At 42.2% G+C, this 19,615-nt stretch overlaps 1 protein-coding gene across 12 annotated transcripts in view; it reads right to left on the reverse strand.

The window, feature by feature from the left end:
• Positions 1–18,157, reverse strand: part of MCPH1 (microcephalin 1) — a 238,398-nt gene extending 220,241 nt beyond the window's left edge. For 2 of the 12 annotated variants that reach the window (XM_006050680.4, XM_006050683.3), the window contains exons 1-3: positions 17,703–18,150; positions 16,632–16,723; positions 12,644–12,762 (exon numbers count right to left, since the gene is read on the reverse strand). In XM_006050680.4, the coding sequence (XP_006050742.3) occupies positions 12,644–12,762; positions 16,632–16,723; positions 17,703–17,742 (251 nt within the window). In that variant the 5' untranslated portion in view covers positions 17,743–18,150. Of the gene's footprint in view, positions 1–12,643; positions 12,763–16,631; positions 16,724–17,505; positions 17,644–17,702 lie in introns of those variants that run through there. The other 10 variants (XM_006050681.3, XR_006549451.2, XM_044938955.1 and 7 more) reach the window with 8 other exon arrangements.
• Between the last annotated feature and the right edge of the window lie 1,458 nt (positions 18,158–19,615).

The following is a 19,615-nucleotide window of genomic DNA, read 5'->3' on the forward strand; positions in this document are numbered from 1 at the left end:
GACCGCCTCAGTGGAGACACCCAGCAAGCCTAACTCAGCGCCAGGAGGCTGCTGTTGCATCTCCTCGTCTTTCTCCCCTTGAGCCCTTCTAGATACTATGGGGGTTTCTGGGGTGAAGCCAACAGCTGTCAGGTGTGTGGCTGGTGAGATCAGTGTGGATGGCCATGGTGTGGCTGTGCAAGGACGTGTGCACATCTGTAGGAAACGAACGCAGGGGCGGGGGGCAGGCCCTCAAATGCACAACAGCAGTGCCTGAGAACTGCGCCCCCAGCTATCTGACTGTTTGTGACTGTTAAAAAAAATCTAACTTTCTGATCATGCGTCTGTGCAAGTTAAGTCACTTCAGTTCTGTCTCTGTGACACTATGGACTGTAAGCCCACCAGGCTCCTCTGTCCATGGGATTCTCCAGGCAAGAATACTGGAGTGGGCAGCCATTCCCTTCTCCGGGATCTTTCTGACCCGGGGTGGAACCCTCCTCTCTTACATCTCCTGCACTGCCAGGCAGGCTCTTTACCACTAGTACCACCTGGGGAGTCAACCTTCTCCAACTGAACTGAGGTGACCGTCAAGCATGGCCTTCCCTCTTTCATCTTCTTCCTTAAACATGGAAATGTGGGTGCCCATAGGAAATGTCAGAATTCTATCAACTGCAGTTACACAGCTGTCTGCTCTTACAAAGAACACACCCAAAGTAACCCAACAAAACGGGGTTCTAGTGACATCTAGTGACCTTATATATTTCATGAAAGATCACATTCTCAGTGGAAAACACGAGCAATGGCCTGGAGAGGCAGTTAATGAAACAAACACACGACACATAAAATGAAGGTCATTGGCTGTTACCTCCAAATTTTGTCAAAGAAGTTCAGCCTCACTAAAAATCAAGGAAATGCAAATGAAATCAAATGTATCATTTCACCTACAAAGTAGGAAAGATTTCAGGGAATGCAACTTGATAGCATCTATCAAAAGTTTAAATATGTAATAAGCCCTCTAAACCCAAAAGTCCATTTTCGGAATTTAAACCTATGGAAATTCCAACAACACAAGAGACAACTCTACACATGGTCATCACCACCTGGTCAATACCAAAATCTGATTGACTATGTTCTTTGCAGTTGAAGATGGAGAAGCTCTACACAGTCAGCAAAAACAAGACCAGGAGCTGGCTGTGGCTCAGATCATGAGTTCCTTATTGCAAAATTCAGGCTTAAATTGAAGAAAGTAGGGAAAACCACTAGAGCACTCAGATACTGTGTTAGTTGCTAAGCTGTGTCTGACTCTTTGCCACTCAGGTATGACCTAAATCAAATTCAGTATGATTATACAGTGGAGATGATGAAAAGACTCAAGGGATTAGATGTGGTAGACAAAGAACCTGAAGAACTATGGATGGAGGTTTGTAACACTGTACACAAGGTATACCCAAACCATCCCCAAGAAAAAGAAATGCAAGAAGGCAAATGGTTGTCTGAGGAGGCCTTACAAATGGTTGAGAAAAAGAAGAGAAGGGAAAGGTAAAGGAGAAAGGGAAAGATAAACCATATATACCTAAATAAATGCAGAGTTTCAAAGAACAGCAAGGAGAGGTAAGAAAGCCTTCTTAAGTGAACAATGCAAAGAAAGAGGAAAACACCAGAACGGGAAAGACTAGAGATGTCTTCAAGAAAATCAATGCCAAGGGAACACCTCATGCAAGGATAGGTACTATAGACAGCAACAGCAAGGACCTAATAGAAGCAGAAAAGATTAAGAAGAGGCAGTGAGAATACACAGAAAAACTATACCAAAAAGGTCTTAATGACCCAGATAACCATGATGGTGTGGTCACTCACCTAGAGCCAGACATTCTGGAGTATGAAGTCCAGTGGGCCTTAGGAAGCATTACTATGAACACAGCTAACAGAGGTGATGGAATTCCAGCTGAGCTATTTCAAATCCTAAAAGATGATGCTGTGAAAGTACTGAACTCAATATGCCAGCAAATTTGGAAAACTCAGCAGTGGCCAAAAGACTGGAAAAGGTCAGTTTTCATTCCAATCCCAAAGAAAGGCAATGCCAAAGAATGTACCAAACCACCACACAATTGCACTCATTTCACATGCTAGCAAAGTAATGCTCAAAATCCTTCCAGCTAGGCTTCAGCAGTACATGAACCAAACACTTCCAGATATACAAGCTGGATTTAGAAAAAGCAGAGGAACCAGAGATCAAATTGCCAACAACATTTGCTGGATCATAGAGAAAGCAAAAGAATTCCAGAAAAATAGGTACTTCAGTGACCAGGCTAAAGCCTTTGATTGTGTGGATCACAACAAACTGTGGAAAATCCTTAAAGAAATGGGAATACCAGGCCACCTTACATCTCCTGAGAAACCTGTACGCAGGTCAAGAAGCAACAGTTAGAACTAGACATGGAACAATGGACTGGTTCCAAATCGGGAAAGGAGTACATCAAGGCTGTATACTGTCACCCTGTTTATTTACCTTATATGCAGCACACATCATGAGAAACGCTGGGCTGGATGAAACACAAGCTGGAATCAAGACTGTGGGAGAAATATCAATAACCTCAGATATGCAGATGATAGACACCACTCTAATGACAGAAAGTAAAGAGGAAATAAAGAGCCTCTTGATGAGGGTGAAAGAGGCGAGTGAAAAAACTGGCTTAAAACACAACATTCAGAAAACTAAGATCATGGCATCGGGTCCCATCACTTCATGGCAGACAGGAGAGAAAATGGAACCAGTGACAGATTTTATTTTCTTGAGCTCCAAAATCACTGTGGATGGTGACTGCAGTCATGAAATTAAAAGGCACTTGCTCCTTGGAAGGAAAGCTATGACAAACCTAGAGAGCATATTAAGCAGCAGAGACATCAATTTGCTGACAAAGGTTGTATAGTCAAAGCTACAGTTTTTCCAGTAGTCATATACAGACATGAGAGTTGGACCACAAAAACGGCTGAGCACCAAAGAATTGATGCTTTAGAACTGTGGTGCTAGAGAAGACTCCTGAGAGTCCCTTGGACAGAAGGAAGATCAAACAAGTCAATCCTAAAGGAAATCAACCCTCAATATTCATTGCGAAGACTGATGCTGAAGCTGAAGCTCCAGTACTTTGACCACCTGATGTGAAGAACCAACTCATTGGAACAGACCCTGCTGCTGGGAAAGACTGAGGGCAGGAGGATGAGAAGGCAACAGAGGATAAGATAGTTGGATGGCATCATAAACTCAACAGACATGAGTTTGAGCAAACTCCAGGAGATAGTGGATGACAGAGAAGCCTGGCGTGCTGTAGTCCACGGGGTTGCAAAGAGTCGGGCACAACTTACTGACTGAACACCAACCACAAACAGATTATACCTCTGCAAGAAAGTAACACACACAAAGGTTCAATGCTGTACTGTTTCTGACTGTAAAGAAAAAGAAAATGGAAACCTTCATATTCACTAACAGGAGACAGGCTGCATAAGCTGCTGGTTATGTGTTGTGCTCAGTCACGTTTGACTCTTTGTGGCCCCATGGACTGTAGCCCACAAGGCTGCTTTGTCCATGCAATTTCCCTGCAAGAATACTGGAGCGGGTCGCCATTTCCTTCTCCAAGGGTATCTTCCTGACCCAGGAATCAAACCCACATCTCATGTCTCCTGCTTTGGCAGGCAGATTCTTTATCACTGTGCTACCTGGGAAGGCCAAGTCACTGGGTAATCCACTATAAAAGACCATATGTATGTTTTAAAAAATGATATATTACATAAAAATGTGGAAAAACATTCGTAACTAAAAATGCATGAGTGCTCAGTAATGGGCACCTGCTATCCTTCTGCCCAAAGGAACTGGAATAAAGAGCTGGGGCAGATAAGGCCACCAGCAAATGATGCTAGGATACAGGAAGCAAAGAACCAGAGAGGGGAACCTCAGGTTCTGAAGACACAAGCCCAAGTCTCTGGCTGATCCCTGACCTATGTGTCCACAAAGCAAACAAGTCAGCCTGCAGCTAAAGCCTGAAGAACTGAATGAATCCAAGCAAATACCCAGCACAGGTCTTAAAATGACAGTCCAAAGTTTACAGCTAAATAAATCACCTGCCTCCTAAAACAAAATCAGCACCCTCTGGAGTTAACAGTAAAGAACCCAGAGTCTACATAACACTTACCATGTCCAAAATACAACTCAAAGTCCTGTTACAGAAGAGTCAAGAAAATGTGACACATTCTCAAGGAACAAAGAAGAGAAACCAACAGCCACCAACCTCAAGATGCTGAAATGATCAGACAAGGAATGTCTATAACTATCTTCTGCTACAGAATGGAAAATACATGTGTAATGAAAGACAAGAAAAGCAGAGATAGGAAATCTCAGCTAAGAAACAAATCAGCAAACATAAGAAAGAACCAAGTGGAAATGTTAGAATTGAAAAATATCTGAAATGCATTTAGTAAATAGACTTAATGATAGGATGGAACTGATAAGAGAAAAGAGTCAATGAAACTTGTGGGAAAATTTCAAAAGCTGTATTACACAGGAGGGATTGGCAAATGACAGCCTACAGGCCACCTGGCCCATGACCAGGTTTTGTTACAAAGTTTTATTTTTTACACTCATTTGTTTGCTCTTATCCAGGGCTCTTCCCACACCAGGGCAGGGAGCAGTTGAATATAGACCACAAAGCCTAAAATATTTACTATCTGGCTCTTTACAAGAAAGCTTAGCCAATTCCTGATATCCAGCTAATTCAAGTAGTACCAGAAAAAGAGGCACAAGAGACATTTGATAAAACAGCCCAAATTTACCATGCTCTTTGATGAAATATATAACCTTATATCATTAAAAAAAAACTCAGCAAAATCTTCACAGAATAAATCTAAAGGCACCAACCACATCCAGACCCTTAAACTTCTGAAAACCAAAGATGAGAAACCCTTGAAAGAAGCCACACAAAAAGACACAGTACTCACAGTGGAGAAATTATTTGCATGACTACAGGCTTCTTATGAGGACAGAGACTCAGGGGAAACACCTTTTAAGCAGTGGAAAACAGAAGCAAAAAACAAAAACACTGTCAACCTAGAATTGTATAACCATTGAGAACATTATTCACAAACAAACAGGGACATCTTCAGATACAGAAAACCGCAGAAATCTGTTGTTACCTGATAAAAAGAAATGTCAGACTGCCAGGATTAAAGGGAGAAATAAATAATTTAACAGAAACACTTGGTGAATGCAACACCCCAATCAATAACGGATAGAACAATTAAACAGATCAAGAAAGACAAAATAACACTTCAGTTCAGTCTCTCAGTCGTGTCTGACTCTTTGCGACTCCATGGACTGCAGCATGCCAGGCTTCCCTGTCCGTCACCAACTCCCGGAGCTTACTCAAACTCATGTCCATCAAGTCGGTGATGTCATCCAACCATCCCATCCTCTGTAATCCCCTTCTCCTCCTGCCTTCAATCTTTCCCAACATCAGGGTCTTTTCCATCGAGTCAGTTCTTCACATCTGGTGGCCAAAGTATTGGAGCTTCAGTATCAGTCCTTCCAATGAATATACAGGACTGATTTGCTTTAGAATTAACTGGCTTGATCTCCTTGCAGTCCAAGGGACTCTCAAAAGTATTCTCCAACACCACAGTTCAAAAGCATCAATTCTTCAGTGCTCAGCCTTCTTTAGGGTCCAACTCTCACATGCATACATGACTACTGGAAAAACCATAGCTTTGACTAGATAGATCTTTGTCAGCAAAGTAATGTCTCTGCTTTTTAAAATGCTGTCTTGGTTTGTCATAGCTTTTCTTCGAAGGAGCAAGCGTCTTTTAATTTCATGGCTGCAGTCACCATCTGCAGTGATTCTGGAGCCCAAGAAAATAAAGTTTGTCACTGTTTTCATTGTTTCCCCATCTATTTGTCATGAAGTGATGGGACCGGATACCATCTTAGTTTTCTGAATGTTGAGAAAAAGCCAGCTTTTTCACTCTCATCAAGAGGCTTTTTTTTCAGTTCCTCTTCCCTCTCTGCCATTAGGGTGGTGTCATCTGCATATCTGAGGTTATTGATATTTCTCCCAGCAACCTTGATTCCAGACTTGTTATTTATCCAGCCCAGCATTTCACATGATGTACTCTGCATGTAAGTTAAATAAGCACACTGATAATATCTAGCCTTGATGTACTCCTTTCCAATTTTGAACCAGTCTGTTGTTCCATGTCCAGTTCTAACTGTTGCTTCCTGACCTGCATAAGGTTTCTCAGGAGGCAGGTCAGGTGGTCTGGTATTCCCATCTCTTTAAGAATTTTCCAGTTCATTGTGATCCACACAGTCAAAGGTTTTTGCATAGTCAATAAAGCAGAAGTAGATGTTTTTCTAGAACTCTCTTGCTTTCTTTATGATCCAACGGATGTTGGCAATTTGATCTCTGGTTCCTCTGCCTTTTCTAAATCCAGCTTGAACATCTGGAAGTTCATGGTTCACGTACTGTTGAGGCCTGGCTTGATGAATTTTGAGCACTACTTTGCTAGCGTATGAGATGACTGCAATTGTGTGGTAGTCTCAACATTCTTTGGCATTGCCTTTCTTTAGGATTGGAATGAAAACTGACCTTTTCCAGAAAAACACTGAGAAAACAGTATAAATAAGCTAGATCTAACAAACATCTGTATATAGAACATTGTATCCACAATAACGGAATGAATACACATTCTTCTCAAGTGCACACACAACATTCACCTGGCCAGATCAAATGTTAGGGCATAAAAACAAGTCTCAACCACTTTAAAAAATCTTAAAATATGTTCTCCTCTCACAACAGAATGAAATGAGATACCAAAAACAGAACCAAGTTTGGAAGGCTCAAAAATATGTAGAAATTAAATAAGAAGCTCCTAAATAACCAATGGGTCAAAGAAGAAATCATGAGAGAAAATGGTAAACACTTGAAATAACTTAAAACAAAAATACCAAATTTCATGAGATGAAGCTACAGCTATCCTTAGAAGAAATTTATAACTGTAAAACCATCAAAAAAGAATCAAGATTTCATATGAATTTTCTAATGCTCTAACTAGAGAAATAAAAGAGCAAACTGAACCCAAAACAAGCAGTAGGAAACAAATAATTATAGTGAAAATTTAAAAAAGAGAAGAAACACAATGGAGAAAGAGCAAAGAAACCAAAAGTTGGTTCTTTGACAAGATCAAAGAAATTGACAAGCCTTTAGCTTAAACTGATCAAGACAAAAAGAAAAGCGATATTAATTCATACTAGGAATGAGCTGCTACTGACCTTATCAAAATAAAAAGGACTATTACAGAATACTACAAACAAGTGCATGCCAACAAATTAGACAACCTAGATGAAATGAACAAACTCCAGAAAGACACAAACTATTTAAACTGACGCAAGAATAGAAAACTTAAGCAAACCTGTAACAAGAGACTGAATTACTAATCAAAAACCCTCCCACAAAAAAAGGCCAGGCCCAGATGGCTGCACTGGTGAGTTCTCCCAAATGCTTGAAGAACTAACACCAATCCCTATAAACTTCAGAAGACAGAAGAACACAGCCCAGCTAATTCTAAGATGCCAATACTGCCTGACTCCAAAACCAGAAAAAGTCATTCTAAGTACTGAGCAATATACCTTATGAATACAGCTGCTGCAAAAATGAAAATAAAGTACTAGCAAACTGATCCAGTTAAAAAAAAAAAAGTATACAACATAACCAAGCAGAGTTTATCCCAGGAAAGCAAAGTTAGTTCACCACATGAAACCAATCTAATACAGCACATTAAAGAAATGAATGACAAATATATATATATATATATCTCTCTCTCACATGAATATCTCAATAACTGCAGAAAAAGCATTTTGACAAAACCCAACATCCCTTAATAATAAACAAATCGAAACCAACAAAAACTAAGAATAGAAGGAAATTTCCTCAACCTGACAAAGTGCACCTATTAAAAAAAACATCCAAAGCTAACATCACACTTAATAGAGAAATACAGAAAGCTTTTCTCCTAAGACTGGCAGCCAGACAAGATGTCCACTCTCACTACTTCTATTCAATACTGTGCTGGAGGTTATAGTCAGGGCAATTAGAATAGAAAAGGAAATAAAAGGCATCCAGATTGGAAGGGAAGAAGTAAAACTATCTCTGTAGACAGATTACACAACACCATACACAAAAAAATCCTAAGAAAATCACAAAGACACTTAGCTAATAGCAAGTTCAAAAACTTGCAGGATACAAAATCAACATACAAAAATCAGTTATATTTCTGTATTTTAATAATTCAACAATCTAAAAATGAAATTAAGAAAACAACTCCATTTACAATAGCATCAAAAAGTAAATAAATTGGGAATAAATTTAACCTAGAAGGGGCAAGATTCACACACTGAAAACTACAAGACATAATGGAAAGAAATTACAGATAAGAAAATAAAAACATGGCCATGGATCGCAAGATTAAATAGCAACACTTATATAATTAATGACTTAACACAAACTCTATTAAATATCAGTTGCTCCCATCCCTCCCTCCCTGCAAGTGACAAGCAAATCCTGAAATTCATACAGAAATGCAAAGGAACTGGAAGAAAATAAAAATTGGAGAAGACACACTTCCAACTTGAAAACTTACTGTAAAGCTACAGTAATTAAGTAATCATGAAATTAAAAGGCACGTGCTCTTTGGAAGAAAAGCTATATGACAAACCTTAGACAGTGTATTAAAAATCACAGACATCACTTTGCTGACAAAAGTCCATATAGTCAAAGCTATGGTTTTTCCAGTAGCCATGTAGGGATGTGAAAGTTGGACCATAAAGAAGGTTGAACACTGAAGAACTCGTGTTTTTTAATTGTGTTGGAAAAGACTCTTGAGAGTCCCTTGGATAGCAAGGAAATCAAACCAGTTAATCCTAAAGGAAATCAATCCTGGATATTCATTGAAAAGACTGATGTTGAAGCTACAATATTTTGGCCACCTGATGGGAAGATCTGACTCATTGGAAAAGACCGTGATGCTGGGAAAGACTGAAGGCAGGAGGAGAAGGGGGTGACAGAGGATGAGACAGCTGGATGACATCACTGACTCAATGGACATGAGTTTGAGCAAACTCCAGAATACAGTAAAGGACACCGAAGCCTGGCGTGCTGCAGTCCATGGGGTTACAAAGAGTAGGCCACAATAACAACGGTAATCAAGACAGTGTGGTGCTGGCATTAAGATAAACACACAGATCAATAGAACAGAACTGAGAATCCAGAAATACATCCATGTATCTATGGTCAATTAATTTTCAACAAGGACACCAATTTAATTTAATGGGGAAACAACAGTTTATTCAACAAGTGGTACTGGGACAACTGGACAGTCACATGTAAAAGTGAACGTGACACCACAGCTCACACCACGGGCAAAAACTTAACTCAAGTAAACCACAGACCTAAGTGTTAAAGACAGAACTATACAACTCTGAGAAGAAACCACAGGTGTAAATTTTCACACCCTGCAATCAGGCAATCATTTCTTAAATATGACATTTAAAACTGAAACAAAAGAAAAAATAGAAACACTGGGCTTAAAAATTTTTAACTTGTGCTTCAAAGGATACCAACGAGAAAGTGAAAAGGCAACCCACAGAGAGGGAGAAAATGTTTGCAAATAATATGTCTGATGAGGGTCTTATTATGTGTGCAAATAATATGTGTCCAGAATGAAGAACTCTATCTCAAACAAGAAAAATAACTCAAGTTTTAAAAAACGGACAGTGTTTGAGTAGACATTTCTCCAAAGATATATAAATAGCCAATTAAACCACGAAAAGCTTTTCAACATCATTGGTCACTAAGGAAATACAAGTCAAAACTACAGTGAGATACCACTTCACATCCACAACAATGACCATCAACATAAAGAGGGATAACAAGCCTCGAACATTACTGGTAGGAATGTAAAATGTACACCCAATCCAAAAAACTGGCACTTCCACAAAATGCTAAACAAATGGTTTCCGTGTAACTCAGAAATTTCATTCCTAGGTGCATATATACCCAAAAGGATCGAAAATATATATATTCACATGAAAACTTGCACATAAATGTTCATAGCAGCATTACTCAATGGCCAAAGCGCAAATAAACCAAATGTCTGTCTACCAACTGATGAAGATAAACAAAACATGGTATTATTCAGTAACTCGAAGGAATAAAAAACTGACACAGGCTACGACACGAATGAAACTCCAAAACATGATGCCAAGGCAAAGAAATCCAACACAAGAAGCTGCATAATGTCGGGTTCCATTTATGAGGAATGTCCAGACTAGGTAAATCCAAGGACAAAAAGTAGATTGATGGCTGCCAGGGGCTGGGAGTAAGGAGCCCAAGGGGAATGACTGCTAATGGTTATGGAGCTTATTCTGAGGGGATAAAATGGTCCTGGATTAGGTGGTGATAACTGCCACAAACATCTGAATAGAATTCATTAAAAACTACTAAAACGTACACTAACAGGGCGAGTTTATAGTATGTGGATTTTAACTAAAAAAAAGAAAGAAAGAAAGAAACACCAAACATAACTATTCACATTGAAAGGAAATAGCAGAAGAAATTCAGATCCTCAGAAATGGAAGAGTAAGAGAAAGAATAAATATACAGATAAACATGACACTATTTTTTCCTCTTATTTAAAACACAGACAAGTGTTTAGAGCACAGTGACAACACTGTCTTGCACGCCTCTAATGCACATGGTTGAAATCCATACGACCACCCTAACACAGGGGAGGGGGCAGAAACTATGCACACCCAGTTGCCAGGTCTCTACCTGTATTTTATGTGGCGTGGTACAATACTAAGTCTAAGCAGACTCAGAAGTTAAGGATCTATTTTGTAACCCCTAAAGCAATCACTAAAAATAAATAAAAAGAATGGAGAGAATTTTAGTCTAAAAACTAACACATCAAATAATCCCAAATAGGGACGGAAAAGGGAAGAAAGGAGCAAATGTGTCTCCTGCCTCTGCCTGGAAGGCCAAGAAGGGGTGATGGGCCACGGCCGGGAGCCCACCAGCCCCACATCTCAGTCCAGGATGCTGTCCCACTCAAAGGGCTGACGCCAGGGCTGGGGGAGAGCAGGCACGAGGTCACAGAGACACAGGAACTGGCTGAAGGGACTCCCACTACCCAAATCTGAATGATCTAATAAGCACCAGACAGTGTGAACTATAAGTCGTTGAAAAATACAGAAACCCAGGAGCTGACACTAATCAATCAGTGTGGGACAAAAGAAGGCTCTTTCTCACAGCACACAGCTGGGCACAGCCATAAGCGCTGGACTTGGAAAATAGTCATCCTATAAGACTCGGGGTTAAGGTTGGTTCAGGCAAGAACCATCATGAACGATATACCTGGGGCCAAGGGAGCAAAAGGTCTACATGATCTGAATCTGCCTCCCCACAGGCAGCTTATTAGCCTCAAAGAAGGAAACAACTGTCATCACACAGTGGAAAAAAAAACAGCAACACCTTGCCAGGTGACCGAAACTCGCATTCCATTAGGAGGCAGACGGAAACAGCAGGTTTCCAGGTAGGCACACCTCACTCATGGAGCCTCTTGAGTGGGAAACCATAACCTGAGCCTAATCACGGGGAAACAGGACACATCCGAAATGAAGAACACCTTGTTTTAAACAAGAGGGGAGAGTGAGGCTGGAATCTTAAAACCTGCCTAGACAATGGAAGACAAAGAAATGGAATCAATCGTCATGCCTCACTGTTAAAGTTTTTTTTTAATTAACAGGCTTAATTCTTTAAGAGCAGCTTCACACATCAACAGCCAAAGTCTATGCCTTATATTTTGCTTTACTGTTTTCATGTAAATTTACTCTAGTTTTCTAGAAAATCAGCAGTATGACTCGTTTACATCTGGATTTCAGGAAACTTGATTTATATCATTGATACCCCACTCCCTCTGACCTCAACCTCCTCCTAAAGCCTCCCCTTGACTATTCCTGCATTCTTGCACGGGCTCAACTGTGTCCTCTAAATTCACATGAAGTTCTAACACCCAGGACCAAATGACATGACTACAGTTGGAAATGGGGCCTTGAAGGAGATAGTGAAGGTTGAATGAGGTCCCTGGGGGTGGGTAACCCAGTAAGATTAGGGTCCTTATAAAAGAGATGAGGACACAGAAACAGCCAGACCAAGTGAAGACAGAAACAAGATGGCCACCAGCAAGCCAAGGAGAGGCCTCAGAAGAACCCAACGCTGTGGACACCTTCATCGTGGACTTCTAGCCTCACGAAGTCTGAGAGATACATTTCTGCTGCTTAAGGCCACAGTCTGTGGTGTTCTGTTAGAGACTGGCCACCTTAGTAGACTAACAATCTGCTTCTCTGTTCCCTCAACACACCACACAGACTCCATCTCAGGGTCTCTGGGCAGGACCCGTCTTTCGTCCTAGGAAACTGAGGATGTCAAATGCCCCCAGTAAGAGGCAGAGAAAAGATGGAAACAAAACTTTATCTAGTTCTGTGATTCATGCAAAATATCTCCACACTCTACCAATACTAGATAACTTAAGGGGGAAAAAAAAAAAAACAGGAGAAAGGACTCACTTGTCAACCCAGAGCACTGAGACGAGCTTTACACCTCTCTTCTGTGCTTTTTCCCAGGTGCTCTGGTACCCGTCTTTGAACACGACATGAGTTACTTGTTTGTTAAAAGTTTTTGAAACCTGCAGACAAAAGGCAGAAAACAAAAGTAAATTTATTACTACCTGCATAAGTTTCTTAAGTACAAGCCAGTGTCACTCTTGTAGACACTTCCAAAAAGGCAACAAAATAATTAGCAAATAGTATCAACCAATATAAACAATAATATATACAAATAGTATCAACCAATATATACAATACATTCCCACCCCTGTTTATTCCAGGACTGCAAGGCTAGTTTAGAACAAAAAGTCAATCATTATTCACTTCATTAACAAAGTAGAAGAGAAAAATCATAGCCACCTCAATTACATGCCAAAAATGCATTAGATAAACTTAAAAAGTTTATTAATGAGGAAAATTCACAGTAAATTAGGATCTGAAAGCTGGTATAAGACTGCATGATGGGAAATGCTAAAACCTTTCTGTTGAGGAGTATCTCCATTCTATCCAACTGGCCCCAGCCAGCACAGTATGTCAAGAAAAGAAAAAGTGTTAGGATTAGAGAAAAATAAAACGACCCTGTGCAGGTAAGAGTCAATTGTGCACATTGTTAAAAAATCCCATAAATGCCACAGAACTCAGAAGAGTTTGATAAGTTTTCTGGACACAATGCAGATATGCAAAAATTACTAGTTCTATATAACAGCAATAGGAAAAAGAATTCAAAAGATACCATTCATAACAGCAACAAAATAACCAGAGAAAAATCATAAAACATCACTGAGAAAATTAAAGAAACCCTAATCAGCAAAGGCATACATCATGTTGATGCTTTAGAAGATTCCCATGTATAAACATGTCAGTTCTCTCCAGAAGATTCCTGTGTATAAACATCAGTTCTCTCCATACTGATCTGCTGTTCTCTATTCAATACCAATCAAGATTCCAAAAAAAGCTTCAGGCTACAAACTGACAAACCAGTTCCAATTATGTTATCTGGGAAAGCAAAAGGCTAGGAAAGCCAGGACTCCTTGCTTGAAGAACAAAGGGTAAGACTTATTATAAAGAGTAATTAAGACAAGGGGGTTGTCATGAGAACAGACTGTATGGGTACTGAAACATGGTTACCGAATGACAAAGGTGTCACTGTGCTAAAGGACAGTCTTTTCAATAAACGGTGTTGAGACAAATGATCACCCACTGGGAAAAAATCAAGGCTATGGTTTTTCCAGTGGTCATGTATGGATGTGAGAGTTGGACTGTGAAGAAAGCTGAGCGCCAAAGAACTGATGTTTTTGAACTGTGGTGTTGGAGAAGACTCTTGAGAGTCCCTTGGACTACAAGGAGATCCAACCAGTCCATTCTAAAGGAGATCAGTCCTGGGTGTTCATTGGAAGGACTGATGCTAAAGCTGAAACGCCAATACTCTGGCCACCTGATGCGAAGAGTTGACTCATTGGAAAAGACTCTGATGCTGGGAGGGATTGGGGGCAGGAGAAGGGAACATCAGAGGATGAGATGGCTGGATGGCATCACTGACTCGATGGACATACGTGTGAGTGAACTCCGGGAGTTGGTGATGCAGGGAGGCCTGGCATGCTGCAGTTCATGGGGTCGCAAAGAGTCGGACATGACAGAGCAACAGAACTGAACTGATTTCATACCACATAAAAAAACTAATTTCAAATGTACTGTAAATCTACATGTGAAAGGCAAAATGATAAAGCTTCCGGAAAATAAGAGAGAAATTCCCACAACCGCCATGTAGAAATAGATTTTTTAAAACAAGATACACACACAGAAGCTCACCATAAGGAATAAACTACCATTATCATCAAAAGATGCTGCTGCTGCTAAATCACTTCGGTCATGTCCGACTCTGTGCGACCCCATAGACGGCAGCCCACCAGGCTCCCCCATCCCTGGGATTCTCCAGGCAAGAACACTGGAGTGGGTTGCCATTTCCTTCTCCAATGCATGAAAGTGAAAAGTGAAAGTGAAGTCGCTCAGTCGTGTCCCACTCTTCATGACCCCATGGACTGCAGCCTACCAGGCTCCAGTCCATGGGGTTTTCCAGGCAAGAGTACTGGAGTGGGGTGCCACTGCCTTCTCCGCAAAAGATGCTATTAAGGTGAAAAAGCAAGCCACAGACAGAAAATATTGCAATTCACATGGCTGACAAAGGGGTCAACTGAAGAGTATAAAGAATGCTTCCAAATCAAGAAGAAAAAGAAAAACCCAACGCAAACATGAGGTGGAGACCTGAACAGGTCTTCAAAATAAGTATGGGAAGAAGTACAGGAAAATGGAAATGCACACCAGGCTGATACACCACCAGAAACACACTGTGATGGCTGAAGGTAAAGACAGACAAGACCAAGCATACACAGCAGTGGGGCTTTTATATGCTGACAGAATTATAAACTCATTCAAACACCGCAGAAAGCTGCTAGGAAATCACCGACAGCTTTCTCAGATGTGAAACGGTCTTCTGTCACACAGAAGGCATCTTTGTTCTAAAAGATACAGGCTAAATATATTTAGGGACAAATTATGGTATCTGCAACTTACTTTTGAATGGTTCAGGAAAAAAATACATATACTGTTTAGAGAGATGGAATCCAAGCAAGTATGTTAATTATTGGGTCTATATTCACCATACTATTCTTTCAACTTTTCTATTTGAAAAATTGCTAAATAAAAGGTGGGGGGAAAAAAAATTCAAGAGATCTAAGACCTTAATACTACTCTCAAAAGCCATTCTGCCAACTCCTATGTTCCACAGCTTTCTCCTGTCACAATAACACGCGGAGCACAAGTATGTAGCTGGTATCATCAAGTGGAAACCCTCCCCAAATCCTAATGGATTTACCTTCTGATTTAGCAGAAAAAAGGTGTCTTCTCGGGTTCAAAAGCAAACCCCAGGCCCTGCCTTCTGACTGTCACCCTAGTCTGCTCTTGGGTCTTTCCCCTGCTCACTAGGTCAGGGAACACGGTGAGTCAAAGGAAACTCAGGAGCAGACACTCTGCCTGAGTAAGGGAGAACACTGCCCTCCAGTTTATGTTATGCCCTGACCGTCCCTAATCCTTGCCCTGGCTTCAGTGGTAGCTTACCTGTGTTAATCTCTCCTTTCACCAGCCGGCCAGCCCCTCTCCCCCAAGTCTCCCCAGCCACGAAGTCAGCTCACATCTGAACCCTGGCTTCGAGCTGCTGCCTTCACCACCCCATTCCTCAGGTCTCCATGATTCCCTTAACCCAGCTCACTGAACATGGTGACACTCAACAATGACCTTACAGCTTTCAAGCTCAAAGAATATATTTCCCAATCCTAACTTTTCTTAAGCTTAGGCAGCGTTTTAGAATTTCCATCTTTGAAGTCTGTCCCTCCTCCCACTTTCAGGCGTGTTTTCTGGATTCTCCTGGTATCCTTCCCAGTCTCGGTCCCGGGGTCCATGACTCCCATACCAGCCCTGGAAATACTAAACAGGTTCCACCTTCAGCACTTTTCATTCTAACCACCTGGGTAATCACCACACCTGACTCTTATGTTCCTGACAGTATCTCTAGCCCTGACAATCTCAAGTTCTAGATTTGTACATCCAAATGTCTATCAGGTTACTTCCAATATCCCCAGATTCACAACTTTTCCCTTAAAAAAACTATTCCTTTTCCTGTATTCCACACTTTGATGAAGAGTATCAGGCATCCGAACAGCCAGTGGCAGGACCTGTATTTCCATCCTGGAGCTCTCCTCTTGCATCACTCCCTAGCCCAGCTGTTCTTAATTTCTCGTCCCATGGTTCTCTCCTTTTTTCTTCTGCCACTTACCCACTGTCCTCTTTGTCCATCATGCTTTAAGAAAAAACTCCCAAAATAAGAAAATGCAAATAGATCTCCTTATGTTTCAGATGACTGTCAGGTGCAGCAATGGTAAAATGAATTTCTTACCTTTGCCCCCATATCCACAAGTTGATTCCTAAAGGTCTTTGAGTAATTTTCTGTCCCATTGGCTGACCACACTTCAACATAGGCCACAACATCTGAAAACAAACAAGATGCTAGCATGAAATATATCTGATATACCCTCACCCAAAGATTTCAACAGATTGTTCTCCTGTTCTATTCACATTAAAAAGTAAATTTAAAATTTCTTGTTAAAATGGCCATTAGATTCTTTAAAATTTCAAGGGAAAAACAACTTTACTCATACATATGTCACAGTTTACATTCTAAACTCTTCCCAAATTCTTAAACCAAGCCTAACTTTCTAGAGCCAGAGTCTGTTTTCTGTAAAGGACCAGAATGCAATTATCTTAGGCTTTGAGGGCCAAACAACCACTCAGAAGGCTGCAGCACAAAAGCAAAGACAAAAGCATAAATGCATTCCAACAAAACTTTATGGAAAATGAAGCCTGAATTTGATATAGATTTCATTTGTCCTCCTCCTTCGGTTCCTCTCAATCATTTAAAAAAGTAAAGGGCACTTTTAGTTTGCAGGTCCTACAAAAACACGGCCAACAGGCAGCCTTCGCGGGGCAGGAAACAGTTTACGAAACCCTCCCTGCTCAAAGCCTGGTGCCTTTCAGGCGTGCCTGGAGGGAATCATTCCTCACTGAGAGGTTCTGGTCACATTGACAGAGAACAGGGAGAGGAGTTACTGGTTCTTTTTCTAATTTTACTAGAGCCCCCTCCCCGCAAATCCACCCGGCCATACAAAGACGCCAGAACCCAGGAAAAGCTGAAAACCAACCCACCCCCACCCCTCCCTCCCGCCGCCCCCCGGGCCTCCCAGCCCTTCGCGTGTCTGCGCCGCGCGCCTGACCCGGCCCAGGTGGGGCGGCGCGGTCCCTGGGCTCCGAGACGGACCCCCAACCGTCACGGGCGGTGCCGGTTCTGGGTTCGAGGACAGATCCCCGCCTCCTCCCGGCAGCCGGACTGGCGACCCCGGAGTTGCCGCGACTCGGGCACCCGTCCTGAGGCCCGGCCGCCGCCGCCCCGGCTCGATCCCCGCCTGCTCACCTTTCAGGACAGGGCCCCCAAGGCTCCCGGGGGCCGCCATAACGGGCGGCGGTGACGCGCAAGCGTGACGCAGTAACAGCAGCGCGCGTGCGCAAGGCGGGCTCTGCGGAAATCCGCCCGTCCGCGTCCTCTGAGCAACCAATAGGGGGCTGGGGGCGGGACCAAGACCCCTCCGCGCGGGCAATGGAGGCAGGTTCTCTCCGTCGTACCTACACGGCGCGTCAGCTCATGCACGGAGACCCGGGGTCTTCGGTTCCCGCGGGAGGTCCCCCTAGCCGGGCTGTCTCCCTCGAGCCCTACAGTCCGCAAACCCCAGAGCGGATGAATCTCAGAGGGAGCGGGGGAGCCTGCCCTCAGGAATAGCCTGGCCGCCTGGCTCCTTATCTTCTGGGTGTCAAACTTCCCGCCAGCCCGGGAGATCCGCCCCCGCCGCGCAGGCCCCGCCCCGAGGGCTGCGCTCATGCGTCCTGCAGGAGCTTGGCCCAACCCCCCAGCTTCCCTGCAGTGACATGTAGGAAGGGGCGACTGTTCCCCGCCCCCCGAGTTGAGAAGCGTTTTCTGTTTAATCTATTCGAAACACTAAGTTAAAGGACCGGTGTTGTCTGTATTAAAGAAGGAACCACCAAACGTGTGAAAAGTTTCATTTTTAATGGTTTCAATACCATTTTTGTGTTCTATCATGTAGGATATAGTCAATTACCAGGCTTAAAGAAAAATAATCTTAAGGGAGTTCCCTTATAATCAGATGGTTAAATACAGGCTTCATTTGGAAATCAGACTGGACTTGGAGTTTGGGGGCTGATATCAGCCACTACAGGGCAGGGAGGCCTGTAGTCCATGGGGGGCAAAGAATCCGACAGGACTGAGCAACTGGACACCACCACCAATCAGCCACTAACTAGCTATGAGATGTTAATGAGTTACTAACACTCTCCAAGTTTCATTTTCTTGTAGAAAAGCATTAATAATAGTAGAGATAATGCTATGCTAAGTCACTTCAGTCGTGTCCGACTCTGCGACCCCATAGATGGCAGCCCACCAGGCTTCCCCATCCCTGGGATTCTCCAGGCAAGAACACTGGAGTGGGTTGCCATTTCCTTCTCCAATGCATGAAAGTGAAAAGTGAAAGTGAAGTCGCTCAGTCGTGTCTGACTCTTAGCGAGCCCATGGATTGCAGCCTAACAGGCTCCTCCGTCCATGGGATTTTCCAAGCAAGAGTACTGGAGTGGGGTGCCATTGCCTTCTCTGAGTAGAGATAATAGCTAACATTTAATGAACACTTGGGTTTGCTACGTGGCTCAGTGGGTAAAGAATCCTCCTGCAAATGCAGGAGACCCAGGGATGGAGCCCTGGGTCAGGAAGATCCCCTGGAGGAGGAAATGGCAACCTACTCCAGTATTCTTGCCTGGAAAATCCCGTGGACAGAGGAGCCTGGCGGGCTACAATTCGTAGAGTCTCAGAGAGTTGGACATGGCTGAGCACAGCACACAGCACAATGAACACTTGTAAGTGGTGTAGTATCTAAGTTTAGATGTGTTGTCAAAGTTAATCCTACTCATGAGGTGAGTGTTACTATATAGCACTTACATGTATTTTCCTCCTGGAGTCTCACTAAAATTATATTATTTTATAGGTATTTATTATTGTATCCTGGAGACTAACCACTGAAGCCTCCTTTGCACCCCCCCAACTCCTTTACAATTAAAATTGCTTTCTCTTTTATACTTTGTATCACTTCATGCTTTACAACAGTTTCTGTTAAGCAATATTGTACAATTTATACAATAAGTAATCAGGTTCAAGAGAGTTTACCTGACTAGTGCAAAGTAACAAACAACTGCTAACAGTTAAAACTTGTTGAAACCGAAAACAATACCTTTAGTTCTTTTGACTATAGTCAGCAGAAGGGTATG

The sequence above is a fragment of the Bubalus bubalis genome, chromosome 1 (genome assembly GCF_019923935.1).
Source record: "Bubalus bubalis isolate 160015118507 breed Murrah chromosome 1, NDDB_SH_1, whole genome shotgun sequence".
NCBI classification, from domain to species: Eukaryota; Metazoa; Chordata; class Mammalia; order Artiodactyla; family Bovidae; genus Bubalus; species Bubalus bubalis.